At 44.3% G+C, this 19,370-nt stretch overlaps 1 protein-coding gene and 1 non-coding gene across 4 annotated transcripts; both read right to left on the bottom strand.

Annotated features, from left to right (window-relative positions):
- Positions 1-296: 296 nt before the first annotated feature.
- EIF5 (eukaryotic translation initiation factor 5) lies at positions 297-13,838 on the bottom strand. Of its 3 annotated transcripts, none has more exons than XM_075065700.1 (13): positions 13,607-13,838; positions 13,325-13,496; positions 10,446-10,630; positions 7,542-7,821; positions 7,091-7,172; positions 6,589-6,761; positions 6,009-6,120; positions 3,847-3,986; positions 3,086-3,241; positions 2,774-2,935; positions 2,226-2,390; positions 1,792-1,926; positions 297-680 (listed from the first exon to the last, which is right to left on the bottom strand). In XM_075065700.1, exons 4-13 carry the CDS (start codon positions 7,611-7,613, stop codon positions 588-590), a joined length of 1,290 nt encoding a protein of 429 aa, XP_074921801.1. In that variant the 5' UTR covers positions 7,614-7,821; positions 10,446-10,630; positions 13,325-13,496; positions 13,607-13,838; the 3' UTR covers positions 297-587. The 3 variants fall into 3 exon arrangements, with proteins under 3 accessions (XP_074921801.1, XP_074921802.1, XP_032627496.1); XM_075065701.1 differs by lacking the exon at positions 13,607-13,838 and adding an exon at positions 13,556-13,595 and having other exon boundaries at positions 13,325-13,440; XM_032771605.2 differs by lacking the exons at positions 13,325-13,496; positions 13,607-13,838 and adding an exon at positions 10,753-10,961.
- LOC116819686 (small nucleolar RNA SNORA28) lies at positions 5,725-5,848 on the bottom strand. Its single transcript, XR_004372462.1, has one exon. It is a non-coding gene; the product is annotated as a small nucleolar RNA SNORA28 (small nucleolar RNA).
- Positions 13,839-19,370: the final 5,532 nt, after the last annotated feature.

The following is a 19,370-nucleotide window of genomic DNA, read 5'->3' as shown; positions in this document are numbered from 1 at the left end:
AGTCTTAGCCCTATGAGAGCATGAATGCTAGGCTAGATTTGTCTGCCAGTTGAGACCCAGTCACTAGTGGCTCTTGCTGCTCTTTGAGCTTGCTAGAGAGTCAAAAGTTAAAAAAAAAAGCCTGCATTATTGGAATCTCCACCAGGGATCAGTATTTCCTCACAGCAGCTTTAGCATCTTCTAGGCAGGACAAGAATACCACTGCTCTCCATGTCAAATTGCTAGCAACTAGACATGTTAAACCAGTCTCATTTCAAAATGGCCATAACTGTATAGTGATGGCCCTGACTCTCAGGTTGACCAAAACCAAATCCTTTATTCCCACAGCTGTATAAATGTGTTCCAAACATGTGTCCAACACAACCTTTAAAAGGAAAACATGCCATTAACAAACTAGATCAGTTCACTGATGCATGACTGCTTTGTTTGGTTTATAGTTAAACAAGACCAGTCACAGTAAAAAGACATTTGGAGTATGAAGTAGCATGATGTTAAGCCATTTCAGCTTGCACATGTACATGTTGCGCTTCTGGAAGAAAGCTGCAGAGCAGTTTGCAGTATTACACTGGAAGCTGGTTACATCACTTTTAAATGGCATCAATATCAATGTCATCATCTTTCTTGTTTACAGGCTTCACAGTTTCAACTTTAGGTACACTGGCAGTCTTGGAGTACACCACCTAGAGAGACAAGATATTTAGTGTTTAAGGACATCCATTGGCCTTATCTTCCATAATAATGTTGACACTCTCCGTCTACTTAACAATGGTGTAAGGCAGTGGTCCTCAACCTTTTCCATGGGGCGGATGTCGGACAAAACTAGCCACAGAACTGTGGCTGCCAGACAAGCAGCTGCTGTGAAGCAGCAACATCAAGGGATGTCGCTGCTGAAATCTGGCAGTAGCGCTTCTTGATGTTGTCACTTCACGGTGGCATTTCAGCAGCTGCTTGTCGGACAGCCAGTAGGTAGGTGCACATGGATGCCCCAGTGGGCGCTATGGTGCCTGCCGGAACTGCACTGGGGATCCCTCATGTAACTGCAGCTAAGGTATAAGCTAGCTGTACACAGCCTGTATGAGGTAATTAACTTTAGAGAGTCTGCAGTCTTTGCGGCATAATGGCATGTCATGTCTGAAACCATAGTCAGCACTGTGTCGGGAGTCATTGTCTGAAAGATATTCCAAACTGTTCGGTTCTACCAGTCATCATACCCCCATTACTCAATAGGTAGTTGTTTTACGGAGAAATGCATCTCAGTAAGTGCGACTTGCAAGGAACTTTAGACGAACAGTCTTATTTTATAGCTAAGAAGTTTTACCTTGTTTTTGTAATGGAAACACCAGATGTTAACAGGAGTCTGCATCCTCAGCAGAGGCTTGACAGTTTGCTCTTTAAATTTAGCCTTTATTGGTTGTACTAGAGCTCCTTATTTTAAGAGGCTGACACTGCTTGGGCACCCCATGTTGACTATCAGGCAACAATCTAGACTTTTGAAAGCTTAAAATGGAAAAACCTGCATTGTCCCAGCGGGCAAAGTTTTTATCCTGTTTTTCTATTACAGGAAGACAGAAGCCTGTAAAAGAATCTAAGCATACAGCAGGAAAGGGACTGGAGAGAAGAAAAAGATGTAGAAGGCAGAGAGTAGTGGAGTTTTAGCCATATGCCTTAAAAAGAGGAAACACTAGTTGCCTCTTAGGCATGCCAGGCCCAGGGAGAATTCCAATGGGGGTGGGGGGGGAGAAGAGAAGGAGGAGAGAAACAGTGGACAGACACACAAATAAGTCCTCTTACCTCAATATTTTCATCTTCATCCTCTTCTTCATTACCAGAGGACTCTTCCTCAGCTTCCTTCAGCCATTTGATAAAGGGTTCTGCTTTGATGCGGATTTCTTTAGCAAGCTCTTTTGAGACATATTTCTTAGAGGCCTACAAGAAAGAAAGTTTTAAGCTCTCTAGCACACAAGTTGCTACAAGACTGAAAAAAGTTATAAGCAAAGAGATAGGGGTTCAAATAGGGACTTCTCAGCAAGTCAAAGCCAAGCCCAGCCACCTTGAACAAATCACAAACAAAAAAGACCACACCCACACCTTCATCAATCTACACTTAAAGACCCGCATTGTACATTAACACTATATAAGTCGACCACATCATGCCACACCTCCCCCTGGCCCCAGAAACTGAGATGTGGTACAGTGTCTACCTAATAGCAACACTATTCAAGTACCTTTTCTGCCCAGCTAAGGATGACCTCTTCTTCCAGAAGATCTGCATCATACATTTCCTTCAGGATATGTGGAATTTTAGAAATAAGCTGAGATTGATGCATGGCTACCACACACTCCAAGCCATGAAGAAGGTATCGCTGAGCTTTCTTGTTGTTGTGGCAGAACTGTAATAAAACCATACTGTCAATCTTCAAAAGTTTCAGCCTTCTGTACAATATGCTTCAGCCCAGGTCAGGGATGCTTAAACCCAGCCCTGCTGCCCAGGGCCACAGGTTTTGACTTCATCCTCAAGCCCCAGCAAGTCTAACACCAACCCTAGCAACTCCATTAAAACAGGATTGTGACCCACTTCGGGGTCTTAACCCAGTTTGAGAACCACTGGTTTGCAGAGTTAAGGGACAAGAGAATGAGTTCTCTTGCAGACATTTTGTTCTGCCATAGTATCCAGAACTTCATCTACTAAGTAGTTCTTGCTCCTAAAAGCCACTTAGGCATCAGATTTTATATATGGAGGCCAGTAAAACTGTTGCGAGATTAAAAGGCTTACGCGTAGGAAGTGGCGTCTATATCTCTTTATCTGTTCTCGAATCTTCTCATCAAAGAGGACTTCAGTCAAAACTAGAGGGCCCATAGCCTTTACATCCAGTCTCTCTGCTTCTGCTACAATATCTTTGTCAGAAGTCTCAATGACACCTTCTTCCTTCTTTTTCTGCAGGTGAGAAATTAGTAAACTCAGATTCTAACAAGCCTATAAATCTCCCCCCCCCCTCCTCCACCACCACCTAGTTACAGTTAGAAAGCTACTATACCTTTAGTATTATTTTGAGTTACTGTTCTTTAGAAAAAACTGCAGTTTTACCTTAACAAAGTCAAATAATATGTTGACTCTCTCTTCTACTGTTCTTTCTAGGTCATCACTAAGTGTGAGGTTCTTTGCATGATCACTGATTTCGTCCATTCTGCGCCTCTGGGCTTCTTCAGTTGTGTCTTCACCCCAGTCATCATCGTCATCCTCCTGAGGAAGAGCATTCACAGAGTTAAGCTCTTAAAAGGTGATGATCTGGTTATGGGCATAATACTAAGGCCATTCCAAGGTAGATTCTACTGTGATTCTGTACTTTTGGTGTGCAAGTGGGCAGGGGAGTACTCAAATTCACAGGGCTGCCCCTCACCTTAAGTTATTCATGAGGCATCTCTGGTGACTATAGTAGTTAGCTTTTTCTATAGCTAGCACTAAGCTTAGTATTTTAGTCATGTTTCTAGCTTGCTGCCGCCCCCACCCCCAAAACCCACCCACCACAAAATAGTCTAGGGGCTGACTAACTCCATTAACCCACTTCATGGATTAAACTGCAGAGCTGAGGCTATCCTCTCTCCCCAACCCCCCAGCTTAGGAAGCTCTGAAGGAGCAGGAAGGGCTTCACTATTGTGCTTGGTAGCTGCTTACTATCACAAGAGGCTTGGGCTACCTACACAGCTCATTTTCAGTGCAGATCTTGTGATAAAGGGATCACTATTTCAGAGAGCAGTTAAGTGTAAGTGTTACTTGACACTAATTCTGAAGTCAAATTTATAAGCCAACTTCACTGTTCTTTACAAGTCTCTGGGAAGTCCACTTACCACTACATGTGGAGGGTCAAGTTCATCTGGTGGTGGCGGCAATGGTGTCTCACTGCTAGACACAGAACCATTCTCTTTATCCTTGCCTTTTCTGTTCTTCTTTTCCTTGTCTCTCTTTCCGGTACTAGCGTCACTGTTCTCTGGAAGTAACGAGACTTTATACTTTAATTTGGTTCCAAGTAGGAACAAGATCTCCACTTAGTGAGACATTTTGTCAGCACTATTTCAAATGTACCAGATCCCCACAGAACCTAGTTTGAAGTTTTAGTTTTATTAGTATTCCAAGGCTCCTTTTCATGGTGCCACCTCTCCCTTAATGTGAAGGTTGTACCAACAAGGCAGACCCTACACAGCGTGGGGTGAAGTTAGTCTTAAGACAAATAAAGCAACATCCCTTGTGTCCAACAAGGACAGAAACCAACAGCCACAATTTGACAGACTATGGAGACCTAGTTTAGGTGTTACATATTTTAAGTACTATTCCTTCTCCCCCGTTTTAATTAGAGCCATGAGATGGTGAGTGCATATCACATCCACCAGGCCTGTTCACTAGAGACCTGGTAGAAGTTTAAGACCATAAGAAATCACTATGCTCCCTCTTGTCCAACATCCTCCATAGCATATGCCAATAGGCCTCAACTTTTCCAGACTACTGTACCCTTTTCAGGAGGCTGATTTGTCTTATGTCCCTCAAGTGTCATCTCACTTACAGTACTTCACAAAAAAGTCAGCACATTACTGAAAAATTGCATTGTTCATTTTTACCACACTCTAAAATTGCAACCCCCAGGTTTAGAAACACTGATAACTAGTCATTGTATGTACGAAATTTAATAGAGCAGTAAAAACTGATTTTTGCTAGTGCTTTTTTCATGGGGCCTGTTATAAAATTAGGCAACTATCTAGAGTAGTTGATGTGCCTCCTAGAAGGTACCACCCCCCCTGAGATACACATATGCCTGACTGAGGACTGCTGGTACAGGCCACAGAATGTCACTTAGCATTTCCTGAACTAGAGTCACTAACTTGCAGTTGACAAAAAAAATCCAGGCTTGATTTAAATACCTCAAATAAATAGAGAACCTGAGGACAATGGTAAGCCAATTTAGTAGTTGTCACCTTCTGTTGAGAGAGACCTTTCAGTGAGTTTTCTAGCTTTGTCTTCAGCCATTACTCATTACACTTGTCTGCTTCGCAAGAGCTCTATCAGATGTCTCCCTGCACTTGTTGGGCAGGGCCAACCAGTTACTATAGTAATATTTGAGGCTGTAAGTCACCAGTTTTGAACTTGCAGAAGCAGTTAGCTTAAACTTTTGAGAGAGGTGTACATATTAAGCCACAAAAACTTGAGCTGAGCCACTTTTACAGATTAGAAACAGACTGAAGACCCTTGTACTTGTCACAAAATATTAAGAGAACCAGTGATGTTTTCTTGGTCCTTTGTATCCTCAAATCCAAGCTGCAGTTCTCACTTAGAGGGGAGACTGAACCACACAGAGCACTAAACACAAAGTAAGACTCCCAGAGGAGAGTAAGGAGTTTTGGAAGAAAGACTTTCAAAGCAATTTTTGTAAGTCTGACATGGGGACATTCTGCCTTCATATAAGGGTTTTGGTACTGAGCACTACAGCCCTGTGGAGGGCATTTACAGGCAACTAACATGCAGAGCTAAAGTTATTCATTTTGAGTTTGCTTCCCATAAATCTATCAAGCTGATGCCTGCAAGATTAACCTACAATTGCTCTCTGGGAGATGTAGCTCAGCCTTTTCTTTATAAGCATTGGGGAGGGACTAGGAAGCAGTATGGCCCACAAAGAGCTGGATAGTGGCTAGTGTGTAGTAACGAGTGTGACTTTTCTGATCTGCAAGTTCAAATAGGTTGTTAGAGTCTATATAACACATGACCTCATTTAGCAGAGACCACTGGAATAGGTTAGACTTTTTTATTATAGCAAGCTTAAATTGAGACAGGCAACTGGATATCTGTCACAGAGTGTTGCTTGCATGGAGTAACCAATTAAGTCCTTCTCAGTGAAGGGCAAAAAGTAGCTTGTGTAACTCCACCCACTCAAGACATAGATAGAAGTTTAAGTCTATTTCTGCTAGAAGTTAACACTTGGATTGCTTCCTTTATAAAAGAAAGTCAAAAATATAACACTTACCAGGTGGGTTTTTGAGAATGAATGTGCAGAGTTTATGGTTTGTGTCAAGCATGCCTCGATAGCCACAGGCTTTGCAAGAGTTACCTATAGTTTGTTTCTTGGGATTGACATGCTGCCAGAGGGAAAGTCAAAATTAAAAACCTTGAATTCAACTCTGATGTTATTGTAAGTTGTGGCATAAAGTAATATCCAAAGAGGCTAATACTGAGCTTTCAGGTAAACAGACTGATGTGAAAAGTTTCATAGTTTGTATATGAAAGTTATGCTAATAGTAATTTTTGTATAACTGATTATTCTTTAAATTATCTCAAGCCTGATGTTTCCTTCTTTTGTCATGGTTTGAGCCTGGAAACATTTCCAGACCAATACTTTAGAAGTTGAATTATATATCAAGCTTCAGCTGAATCAGCTATTTTGAATGATGTTTCACCTAGACACTAGTATCAGCATCAAATTGACTTGAAGTAATTAATGTGCACACAAATTGACACCTAAGAATAAGTCAGTCCTGTGTGCTAATACTAGAAAAGCCTGGTTGGTTATAGGGGAGAGGGGAAAAACCCACAAAGACCACACTCACCAGATCAGTTTCAGGATTCTCACACTCAGGACAGAGAACAAATTTTTTAATGAATCCATCCAACATGTCTTGCAGCTTATTCGCCTCATGAGATCCATTGACAATGTAACGGTCATTCTTAACATCAAACTGGGTCTGTGCCCCCAGCTCACAACCAAAAAATTTGGTGGGATCTTTCAAGAGACAAAAATTGGCACATTAAAAGCCTGCCAGTAAGATCCTGGCAGCCAGACCTGGCCTGTATACTAGTTCTCTTACTATCCTGTAAGAGGTTACTGTATAACGCTGTACTGGGTCACGTCTTTCTAAGAGAGAAGTTCAAGCCACATGGTATTATTTCTAGGGTAAAACACTATTTCCTTTTATTAAACTTTAAAGCCCATGTCAGTGTTGTGCTAGTTTCATATCCGTATTTTACCTACAAAGTAGTGTCCCCCTCTGCTTTCACCATGAAGGCCAAAAACCCTTGAGGGAATTTCATGTTACTTCAAGAGTTACTTACACGTTGGAGGCCGATTAAGCGACTTTGCAACGTCAACCATGTTGACTATAACTGTCTTTATTCCATTTCCTTTGCCCTCAACCTAAGAGGGGGAAAAAAAAAAGTCACATAATTAGGTATTCATGTCAAGGTCAATGTCACAACACTGTCAGTCATTTAAGAACTGCTACAAAGTAAAATACTGCTTTAAGCAGTATCAGTATTTATGGGAGAGAGGCAGTGTGGTATAGTGGATAAAGCACTGCACCAGAACTCTTGACACTGGGGTTCTAGTCCTGGCTCTGTCACTGGCCTGCCAGATGACCTTGGGCAAGCCACTTAATTTTGCATTGGTTTCCTATTTGTAAAGTGGGGCTAATGATACTGACTCAAAATGCTTTACAAGAGACATATGATAAAAAACTCTGTATAAATAGTGCTTATATTCTGATCAGAGTTTAGAAAGAGTTACCTTTGCGATCAGACGGGGCATTTTGTAGCGATAGAACTGATCCAAAACACTGCGGTTGACGTTGACAGACATTTTGTCTTATTAGTAGCTTTATCAATAAGATGAAGAGATCTTTGATTGCAGCTTTTTGGTATCTTCTGTCTGGAGAAGACGGGATGACATAAACGACTGCAAGAGTTCTCGGTCTCTGACATGAAAAAGTTTTCGCCACTGAGGCTGTAAGGTTCTTGCTTGTATGCTATGTTCCCCCAATACAGGTACCAATGGCTGCGCAACAGCTCTGCAAGTGTTTTAAAAGAAAAATGTTCAGCTGAAAGCTTTCCATTAAGTATATTCATGCTGCAGGACACTGTTTAATAGTTCTTGAATCTGATAATTTAATTATATTCTCTAAGTAGACTTATTTCTGCTGCTTTAAGAGTTTCCTATGCATGAAGTCAGTTATGCATGACTACATAGTCTCAATTTGTATCATTATAAAAGCAGCAGCTCCTCAGCTGTAGATGTCAACATCTGCAGTTCTGTAGAATGCTGACTTGTCATATGGTGCAAGTTCTCCCCTGCCGCCACCCCATTTTCAACTAGAGCACACAGACAGCTACAGAATGAGTTTACCATGTAAAAGGTTATCAGAAGAAGGTTATTATGGAGAAGGGGGGGGGGAGAGAAGGTGCACCACTGTGGGTCAGGGCCCCCCGGCTTCTGCTAGGCTCAAAGTCAGTCTGAGACCCTGGGTTTTGTAACCACTGGTTCACTTTATTCGCAGGCTTGTTCACACCACATACAAGTTTTCACCTTCTGCAAGCGGGGGGAGCTAGTCTCTTTTCCTCCTGCTCTCCCCTAGTTTCCTTCCCCTGAGGTTTTTATGCAGCCCCAGGCTAGTAAGGTAGCAGCTGTCTCCCCCTCCCCAATTAAGGCCAGGTTACTTGCAGCCCACTCTAATTTGTCCCCCTAATGAGAAGTGTGCATAACAGAGGGCTAAATCTGCAATCCTTTGCCTGACACCCTGTCACAGAACAGCCTTGCTATTAAGAGTCACAAGAGGTGAAAGTTTGCCTCTTTCTTAAAGAAGTCAAGGAAAAAAACAGCCCTCAAATCATTAGTTATGGTATAACTGAATATGCTCATTTTAAAGTGAAGTGTGTGGCTTATTTGTATCTAGTCAATCAGAACACTGAAATACCTACCTACAAGAGGAATAAGCAATGTTTTTGGCAATATAGAAGTGACAGTACAGTTTGCTGAAGTGTTATGGTTTGCCAACAGCTTGCTTTTCTCCTGAATTTAAGTGGCTACATTAACCAGTGCTTCTTTCCACCCATAAGATCGCTTAAGTGTAGCGGCCCCATTATGTGTCTACAGCAACTTCCTTCTGCACCTTTGATTCAGCACCTATTCCCTCCCCCCCCCCCCATTCCCAAATATTTAAGATGTTTTGCATTTCTAGACTTCCTACTTATGTGGCACACAGATGTTCGTTAACTGCCCAATTCTTCCCTCATTTCTCAGAAGAACTCTATTATTGCATCACTTCTGCTGTACGTTTACATTTCAGTTTCTAAGCTGTACTGTGATTAAATACTGACTTTAGCCATTTAAGCAGATACTGCACTGGAGACAAGTTTATTCTTACTAGTTCTTTAGAATATTGTACATGCTACTACTGTTACTTCAACTAGAGATTTTTAGGTAATTTATTTGGATAGAAATGTGCTGTTTTATTGCCACTATAGTTGAAGTATTTTGTACAAGAATGTATTTTTCAATACTGAACATACCATTTCCCCAATATTTAGTCAGTAGCAGTAACTGGAAGTTATTTAGTCGCTGATCAAGAAAAACAGCTAAGTGTGAACCCTGAGGTGTAGTAAGGGACATAAAGGTATTAGCTTGTTTTGACACAAATAATGCTCCCTTCACTCTCCCTGAGGAAAACAAACACCTAACTATGCCCACCTCTCCCCCTTTCCAATGTAGCAAGCAGCTCTTCTCCCCTGCGATGCCTGTAAAAACCATGGAGTGAAAGCCAACTTTAGAAAGTGCAACTAATATCTTTAAGTCCTTTGCATTGTAAAACGCCCGGATCATCTTACACTACTTGATCTACAGGATCTGATCAACAGCACTCGGCTTAGTTTTGCCACAGAGCAGCTAGAAGGAGCCCTTTCTTGGGGGTGGGGAGAGAACTCTCAGAGGTGGCACTGCTTCCCACAGCAATTCTAAAAGCAGCCATCATGTGGCCTACGCACGTGGCAGCTGAAGCATGGAGGAACCAGGTACGTCGGGGGAGGAAGACAGAGAACTGGCCTCCTCCACATCGCTGCTTTTGTCTGCAGGCGACCGAAGCCGCCACCCACCGCACGACACCGCCCCCGAGCCCGCCGCACTGAGCCAGCAGCAGCCTCCCTCCCGCCCGCCGAACCGCCCCACTCAGCTCTGGGATGACTCATAAATGCGGCGATTAAGCACTGAGTCAGCCCTAACCAGAAAATGGGGGAGAAGCGCCCCAAGCGCGCATGCGAGGGCCTCCGCGGCTTCTCGGGCATGACCCCCCCCGCCCCCATACCGCCTAGAGTGCAGCCCCCTCCCCCCGCGCTGCGGATTTCTAACTGCGCCACACAGCTCGCTCTCTCCCCCCCGCCCCTAATCACGAGGCGCGGCCCCAGCAGCCGCCATTTTGCCTCATCGCGTGGGGACTCGAGAAGAGACCACCCGACTGGGATAAGCGGCACCGCCTGTTACCCCCGCACTAGACTACCTCAGCCACCCCCGTCAGGCTGTTCAGACCCCAATCACCACCACCCCCCGGGTACTCCGGCCCAGGGACCCTCGCCCACGTCCCCACACGCGCTCTCCTCACATCGCGCGTCGCTACCAACCGCCCCCCCCTCCGCAGCCACTCACCGTTTTCGTCCAATAAAGACATAAACCCAACGCTGCTCGCCCCGGGCTGCGACGAAGCCGAGTGTGTAAGGAGAACAGGGCCGAGGGGCGCTTATATCCGGGCGGAGGGAGGGCGGGCGCCGCAGCCGCCGGGTCCGAGCGTCCTGGGGCGGGCGGAATCAGCAGCAGCGGCGGCGCCAGTCAATCTGTAGAGGAGATACAATCAGGGCACCGTTAACGGCGTCACCTGGGAAGGGAAGGGGCGGGCGCAACGGAAGCCGAAGGGGGCGGTTGCCGGTTGCCCCTGCAATGGCTGCCGTGTACTCACCTCTAGAATGTTCTCGCTCCAACTGAGCGACGCCACGGCTGGGATCAATCAGCCAGCGGCGGACCGCGCCTCCCTCGCCCCACCATTAGCGCTGGGCTCGCCGTCCGCCTAAGTTATTGGCTGCCGCTCCTGTCAATCAATCGGCTTTTTTCCCCTCCCCCCAGCGCCCTAAAGGACATCGCGTCTATAGTGGCCAAAGCACGCGAGAATTAGAATGGGGGCGGGGTGGGGACGGGAGAGAAAAGAATGAGTCATTAAAACAGCCAGGCCGGGTTGTGAGTCAAGTGGGGGAGGGGCTGGGTGGCTGGTCTCTTTGGTCCCTATTGTGGCTGAGAGCGCAGAAATGGTGCTGCTCACCACCCTGTACATACTAGAGAGTTTTCAGAGTAGCAGCTGTGTTAGTCTGTATCCCTGAGAAGCGCAGGGATACTTGTGGCACCTTAAAGACTAATAAATTTATGTCAGCATAAGCTTTCATGGGCTAGAAGTCGCCTCACTGGATGCATGTAGTGCAAAATACAATAGGAAGATACACATGCACACACACATATATACACACAGAGACCATGAAAGAATGCATGTTACCATACATACGCTAATGAAAGTGATCAGTTTTTTTCCCTCCTGTTGGTAATAGCTCACTTTACTGATTACTCTCTGTACAGCGTGTATGGTAACACCCATTGGTTCATGGGGGTGTGTGTGTGTGTGTGTGTGTGTGTGTTCCTACTGTATTTTCCACTGTGTGTGTGTGTGTGTGTGTTCCTACTGTATTTTCCACTGCATGCATCCGATGAAGTGGGCTGTAGCCCACGAAAGTTGATGCTCAAATAAATTTGTTAGTCTCTAAGGTGCCACAGGTGCAACTCCTGTTCTTTATACTAGAAGCTGTTCATTTCCTTGCTTCTGTAGGCTGGGCTCAGTGCACCTGCCAGCGGCTCCTTGCATCCCCCTAACCCCTGTGTGTTAGCCTCTAATACCCCTCCCTGCAATCTCTGCCCCAGCCCTTATGCCAGGTGGGACTCTGTGCCCCTCCCATTCCTTCATCTCCTTCCCCTTCTTCCCCCATGGCAAGAGCTCCTTGTGCCCCTTCTCCCATGTCTCTTATTCTTCTGTTCCTTATGATGACAAAGACTCCGTGTGTGCGTCCATCCCTCTCTCTGCCAAATGCCAGGGCAGTATGACCCCCTTCCCTCCAATGCCAAGGGCTCTCTATCCTCTCCTTCCCTATACCAAGATTATTCTCCCCCTGTGCCAGGGATTCCTATGTGCCCCCTGTTCCTCCAACCCTCCTTCCCTGCTCTTTCTGTCTAGGAGATAATTCAGAGTGTCAACATTTTAAACTATGGGGATGATGAACACAGTTGAGATGGGGCTGTTGTTATGCTGGAAGGTGTTGATGGCTGCTTTCAACCAGTTCTTTGATCTCTAGAAAGTCACAAAGGTGAATGAAACTGCTGGGTTTGCAAATCAGACAGAAGGAGCTCTGCATGTCCCCCTTTCCAGTTTTCCTCAAAATCAATAGGACTTTGGCCATTGATTTCTATAACATTCCCTGGCATTTTGGGATTGAATGAAGGGTCCAAAAGTTACTGCATTCTGTACCGACAGAGAAATGTTATCACGCTCAGTCTCGCCTCATTTTGCTCAGCCAATAAGGAATCCATCTAGAGTGGGGTTTAAAATGCTAACCCCATAAGCAGGTATGCAGCCTCCTACCTCTGCTGCTCCCCAGGAAAGGAGCATGAACACCCAGTTCTCCCTGTCACGTACATAGTTATTGTCCTTATTGCTGCCAACTCAATTCTGATGGGAATGTGGCACTGAGCAGGGCCCGACCCCACAAAAAGGCATGAATCTCCAATTCTTCCTGCCACAAAAACAGTCTCCATTACCACTAACTTTCCTCCTTACTAGACAAACGAGCAGAGCTGTCTTCAGGGTACGGGGTCTTGATTTTGATAAAAGCAAAGCCCAGGAAAAGGTACAACCCCTGTTTCTTGCAGACAGTTACTATTCCTGTCACCAATATTGCTAGCTCCCATCCTGATGGGGCATAAGCATTGAGTGGGGCCAGCTTTAGGAGTTGGGGGCTCATTTAAAAAATATTAATCTTGTAAAATGCATTCAACCCATTTTCCCACCCTCCACTCCCTCTAACCAAGTATCTCAATTGCCATCTGCTACTACTAATGCCATGTTCTCTTCCACTCCTCCTAAATGGCACCAAGCAGGGCCAGCATTAGGGTTTTTCAAGGCTCCTAATAAAGTAGGAATTCAATATTTTTGTTATTGTATAATACAAATAATGTAAAAGCAGCAAGGGATTATATGGGCATTTTTGAGATATTATCATGCCAATTAAATACACAAATCGCTTCTCTGTCTTACTGTTCTCTACTTTCTTATAAATGCACTCAGACAACAGCAGAAGAAACCTCAGACCTTGTCATTTGGCATTTAATGATAATATTGTATTCTGAGGGGTGTGTAGAGGAGCAGAGGCGAATGGGATGAAGTGGACCCCTTCAGAAATAAAATGATTAATAACAATAGCTAATAGAATACTTACAAAATTAGGTTTCCAAGCCATCTTTAAATTAGGCCATCACTGGTACCAAGTTGTCACACACAGAGGAAACACTTCTCTTGTTAGACCTTTTGTGACTCTGGAATGTTCTTTTTGGTCTGGCAGGAAAAAGAACAACAGTCAAATGCAAAGCTGACTGATAAATGTGATTTTCCTAGAAGACACAAAGGAAAAGTCAGGTTAATATTAAGGACATGATCAGTGACACATTACAATGAAAAACAGGTTATTTCAGCAGCAGCAGCACAGCTGGAGTACAATTACCAGAGAATGAATGTGTGTTTTTCTCAGTGCTAAGTGCTGCCTTCTAACAAGATCCTCCTACATCATGGCTGCTGCCCTAGTTATACAAGTTCTCAGTCTACTGAATAGCAAGTGTTCAGGGCAGGACACTGGCCTATAAACTATGTATTCAGAGCTATGTTGAGCTCTGACTGATTTAGTGAGAGGTACAAAATCCTTAGGGAGATTTTAAATGTCTCTTTGAAATGTGCACAATAAAATCATTCCCCACGAGAGGGAGAGGTTTTAAAAACTGCCTTAAAATTTAAACCAAAACAAGGAAATGTATCTCCAAAATATGTGAGACTTGGCAATTATCAGGAGGAAAAAAATAATCAGAATGTGGGATGCAAGAAAAGTACAGCAGGAAACTTCTCTGCTGTGACAATATGCATGGATGTATAACTTTCTCAATGCCTCCTTTCTGTGACTTTCATTTCATAGTACAACACATCTGAGGTTAATAAATTACAGTACTAAAAATGTGCTGCTGCCAACACCACTTCACAGTATGACAGAGGGGCAACAGAGACCTTGAATTTGCAGCATTTTGACATAATGAATAACCCTATTGAGGTCTGATTTCACAGTATTGAGATGCAGATTAGATTTATATTCTAAGTATAAAAAGTGACATAATTAATTTAATAGGTCTGTTTTAAAATGTTAGTCTGAATGCATACTGCAGGCATTAATCCAATATAAGTGATGTCAGAGGACATTATTTTTAACAATCTTTATACAAAATATACAAAAATTGTGGATTCTTTGCTATTTTGGGGAGCCTAATTTTTCATTTCATCTGATCAAAACAATCTTTTAAAATTTGATTTTAGATCTCAGGTACTTTTACTGACTGAAAGTAATTCTAATTTTGTACATTTAGAAACTACTGGCTCTGCAAAGACAGAAATCACCTTTCCCCCTCTTTAAAGTCATTCCTTAATAAGTCACAGAGTTCATAGTTCAGATTGCTGGTGTGACCTTCAAAGTACAGTCCACTTGTGAACTTTGCATTTCACTGCTCTAAACTAAGCAATTTATAACTATATTCATTCCACTTTTGTTGTTAAGACATTATTAACCGAGCTTCCTGGGGTTCTTTTTTATTTAATGGTGATTTAATGACTAACAGTAGGAAATTGTCAGCAGTGAATCATTTCCCTAGATTAAGCATTCCCTTATAGCAGAAATGCTTTGTGATGATTCAGTTCAACTTTGAATAATTCAGATTTGTTTTGTTGTCTGATCTGGTTTTGTCAAAGAATCCATCTCCTCCCTCTCCCAAAAAGCGAATAGCTGCTACATATGATGCAGCTAAATTTAAAAAAAAAAAAGAATTTAATTGATATTTTTATTAAGATCTAAACCCACAAAAACATGGAAATTCTAATAATTTGAAATGTCTGTAAAGTGGGATATCCATTGTTAGACCATGTCTATACTGCAACTTTTAAGCAAGTTTATAATCAGTTAGTAACATAGTTGATGCTAACAATGCCACATGTTAATATTCAGTTATTACCAATCATGGCTATGAAAAGCATTGTGACCATGCCAAAGTGTTAAGCTTCACAGTATCTTCCTACGACTGGTTTGGTGAAAGTTTTTTACAGGTGGGCAAGATCCCTAACTATGCCTGTGTAACTGGTTTGGTCAGTCTGCCTTCTTCCCAGCTCTCTGGGCTGGGTAGGGCATCCCCGAGTGCATTGTCTTGTGTGTGGTTTTGCCTGCATATCCTCTGGGTACTCTGTTCCTCTGAGACACATCCTCTGATAGCTATTCAGATTTCCCCAGAATGCACTCAGGGGCAGCTCCAGGCCCCAGCATGCCAAGCGCATGCTTGGGGCGGCGTGCCGCGGGGGGCGCTCTGCCAGTCGCCAGCTGCGGGAGGTCCACCGGAGCCGTCTGCTGCCTTCCCGGTGACTGGCGTGCCACCATGCTTGGGGCAGTGAAATGGCTAGAGCCGCCCCTGAATGCACTGATGCAAACGTTGGGGAGTGTGGCAGTAGATGTGCAAACATGGCTGACTTATGCTTGTGTTGTGAGAAAAAATATTATGTGGACACAACTGAGCTTTGTCTGTAGTAATCAGGTCAGATAGGAAGGTCATTATTCTCCTTCAGACCTTGGCAATGAGAAGGGATAGCTTAACTATCTAGGTTTCAGGTTTGACTATGTAAACTCTTGGGAAGCACAAGTCCAGCTTACAGCTGGGTTAACACACTCTTGAAAATCATGCAGTTTACTGTGCAGAGGACTTTCAGATATCTGTTCTGCATTAACATTAAAAATCCTGCAGCAGTCAGAACAGAGGTTTCTTCTGTTATACTTGATCAGAGTATCAAGTATCCACATTCCCCACTATTGTGCAGCTTGCTGTTCATCTTGTTGAACAGATTTGGTTTATAAAATGCCTTGGTATTTATGCTGTATAAATGTAAGCTAGTTTTGTTATTTAATTAAAGAATAAACAAAATTAAAAAGGAACAGGAGAACAAGAGTGTAGTAGAAGGTATGTGTATAGTCAGTCGATGCATAATTTTCTAGTTATTACTACTTATTATGGTAGTGCCTAGAGGCCACATCCAAACACTGGGGCCCCACTGTGCTAACTGTTCAGACACAGAATAAGAGACAGTCCCTGTCCCAAATATCTTACAATCTAAAGAGACAAGACATTAAGAGGATGAGAGAGAAAACAGAGGCAGAATGAGGTGAAGCAACTTGCTTTTTCAGAAGGTTGGGGTATACCCATTTTTTGCCAACTGCAAACAGTGAGGAAAATGTATAATATATGCCAATCTCTCAGATCAGCATACAACACGAAAGATCAATGTAGCTCACTGTGATTTCTTAAATAGAGGTGTGATGCTCTTCTGGGCTGTGGCCTGACAAAACACTAAAATGAGTCTAATAAGCTTGGAAAGCCCACATCTAAAATAGGCATTTCACCTCCAAGGGAGCAGGGATAAAGATTACTTTTAAAGCCACTCAGCTCCACTCAAGTCTTTGTTTTTAAAGTGCCATTCCAAAATAATGTTTGCAGTGCTGTAGCTGTGTCAGCCACAGAGACAAGGTGGGTGAGGTAATATCTTCTAGTGGACCAACTTCTGCTGGTGAAAGAGACAAGCTTTTGAGCTGATACAGATCTCTTCTCTGTGTCATTCCAAAGTAATGTTAATACTTGAATAGTTCCAACTAGGTTGAAGTTAACTTCTCATTAAGGACAGATTTCACTCCATGGCCATTGCTTTTGTCTAGCTAGTCACAGCCTTCTGCAGTGCTATGATAAAAGTGGTGGAAGATTTTAAAACACACGTGTTTGTGTCATAAAGGCAGTGGTGGATTAATCCATGGGCCCATGGGGCCCCGGCTAATTTGAGGGCCTCCTCAGGAGCGCTGGAACCTCGGTATAAGTCTGTGTGTGGGGAGGCACAGATGCCAGAACTGTGGCCCTGCTCCCTGCTCCTCCTGTTTCCCCTCGGGCCCCCCCGGCCAGGCCAGAGGCCGGAGCCGGCCTATAGTAAGAGCCTCCCAGGGAGTCTGGGTTGCTCTGAGGAGCCCTGGATCCTCCACCTGCCTTTGGTAGGGGATAGGGAGGCCCAAGAGCCAGGGCTGCCCAGAGGAGGGGGCAAGTGGGGCAATTTGCCCTAGGCCCTGCAGGGGCCCCCACAAGAGTTTTTCGGGGCCCCTGGAGCGGGGTCCTTCACTTGCTCCGGGGGCCCCGGAAAAGTCTTGCGGGGCCCGGGCCCCCGGAGCTTCTTCCGCTCTGGGTCTTTGGCGGCGGAGTGTCCTTCCACCCCAGGGCGGAAGGACCCCACACTGCCAAATTAGTGCCAAAGCGGGACCTGCCGTTGAAGTGCTGTGTCTTTGGCAGTAATTCAGCAGCGGGGGGCCCCCGCCGCGCGTCTTTGGGGCACTTTGGCAGCGGGTCCCGGAGCGGAAGGACCCCCTGCTACCGAATTACTGCCGAAGTGGGAGCCCCCCACCGCCAAAGACCCCAGACTGCCTGAATCCTCTGGGCGGCCCTGCCAAGAGCAGTCACCGCCCATGTCCCTGCCCCCTGGGGTGTGCCACCCAGGGCAAGTGGAGGGTCCAGGGCTCTCCATTAGGGTTGCCAACTGTGTAATTGAATAAACCCAAATACTCTTGCCCTGCTCTGCCCCTTCCCTGAGGCCCCGGCCCTTCTCCAAGGCCCCACCTTCGCTCACTCCATCCCCCCTCCCTCAGTCGCTTGCTCTCCCCCACCCTCACTCACTTCCACCAGTCTTGGGGAGGGGATTGGAATGCAGGATGGGGTGCAGGCTTTGGGTTGGGAGTTTAGGTTATCTCAATAATGTATTAGTTAGCTAATGTTACTCTTGATATGATCATTTTATTTCAAAGCAATACTGGATTTCTACCTGTTTACCCATCATTTTTAGTATTAGTTTGCTAGCTACAGAGCAACAACAATGAATAGCTTTAAACTTTAAACCTTCATACTTAAATACTTAATTAATTATAATTAAATGTTATGTTTTTACCCTAAAAAAGGGTCACCTGTAGAATCTTGTTGCTCTTGGCTTCCTTTTTTGTAAGTCTGTATTTCAGCTGGCCTCTTGCTGCTCTAAGCAACTCCAGGTTCTTTTTTAAGAACTCATGCAAGTCTGCACAGGATACTGAAGTTCAGTTGCACCTGCAGCTCTGCTTTCACGATGCTATTGCTCAGTCTGTTTCAGTCCTTGCTCCACAGTTGTGCCATCAAACTCTGTCGCAGTAGGCATTGGATACAGGAATGGAAAGTGCAAAACAGATCAATTTCAAAATTTGGCTGTCACCACTCTATGGCATTTGTCTGAAAACCTCAGCCTCTCTCTGATCTATTTTCTGCTTCTTTGAGACAATCTCTTCTCTTGATTGCTGTAAAACACAGTAGTTATCAAACAGCATGTCAATGTCAATCTCGATGCAGAGTGCTGTACCAAGAGTCTCAAAATCAGACCATTTCACATCGTTGTCGAGTGAGAGCACTGCCATTTGTTTGAAAACCGACGTTTCAAAATCAGACCTTTTCTCCAGGTGTTCAGTGCACTGTGTCAAGGTCTTATCCACTTCCTCTCTGAATTTTCTGTTGTCAGATGGAGAGACCTTGCCCAAAATGCCTTGGGCTGACCTTCCATAGAATTTGTCCTCTCTTCTTCTCTTTTGTTTTAACGGAAGTCTTCCATGACACCGTGCAGTTCTGTGCAGGTGACATTGTTACATTCCAGTTTTTTCACAGCATCGTGAAACATTCCCATCAGGTTGTACAGAAAGTAAACATAACAAAGAGGGAGAGACTCGTGTTCTTTCTCACTGAATGCTTCCTACGCAATCTTGATACATTCTTCATCCCCCTCTGACAAGAACTATTCCCACAGTGCTGGTCAGCTTTGTAGTACTCATTCAATAGCACGCAGAAGTGACAGCCACCTTGTTGGTACGTGCCGATGCACATCTTTGTATTCCATTTCAACAAACTCGAAAAAGGACATAAGAGACTCTGTCTTCTTGGCCAATGAGGAAAACTCGCTGTATACTTTGAGGATGAGTGTTTCTACATCAAAACTCAATGCCCTCACATCTCATCTTGGAGGCAATTGTGGATTGCAGGACATTCAAGTCCACTTGTATCAGTCGGTCATTAAGAAGCTGTTTGAGTTTCTGATACACTGACCTGTGTTTCCCAAACTTCACAGAGGCATCATCAGTCACATAAGGA

This window comes from Chelonoidis abingdonii, chromosome 4 (genome assembly GCF_003597395.2).
Source record: "Chelonoidis abingdonii isolate Lonesome George chromosome 4, CheloAbing_2.0, whole genome shotgun sequence".
Lineage (NCBI taxonomy): Eukaryota > Metazoa > Chordata > Testudines > Testudinidae > Chelonoidis > Chelonoidis abingdonii.
This window is presented reverse-complemented; position numbering and strand designations above follow the sequence as displayed.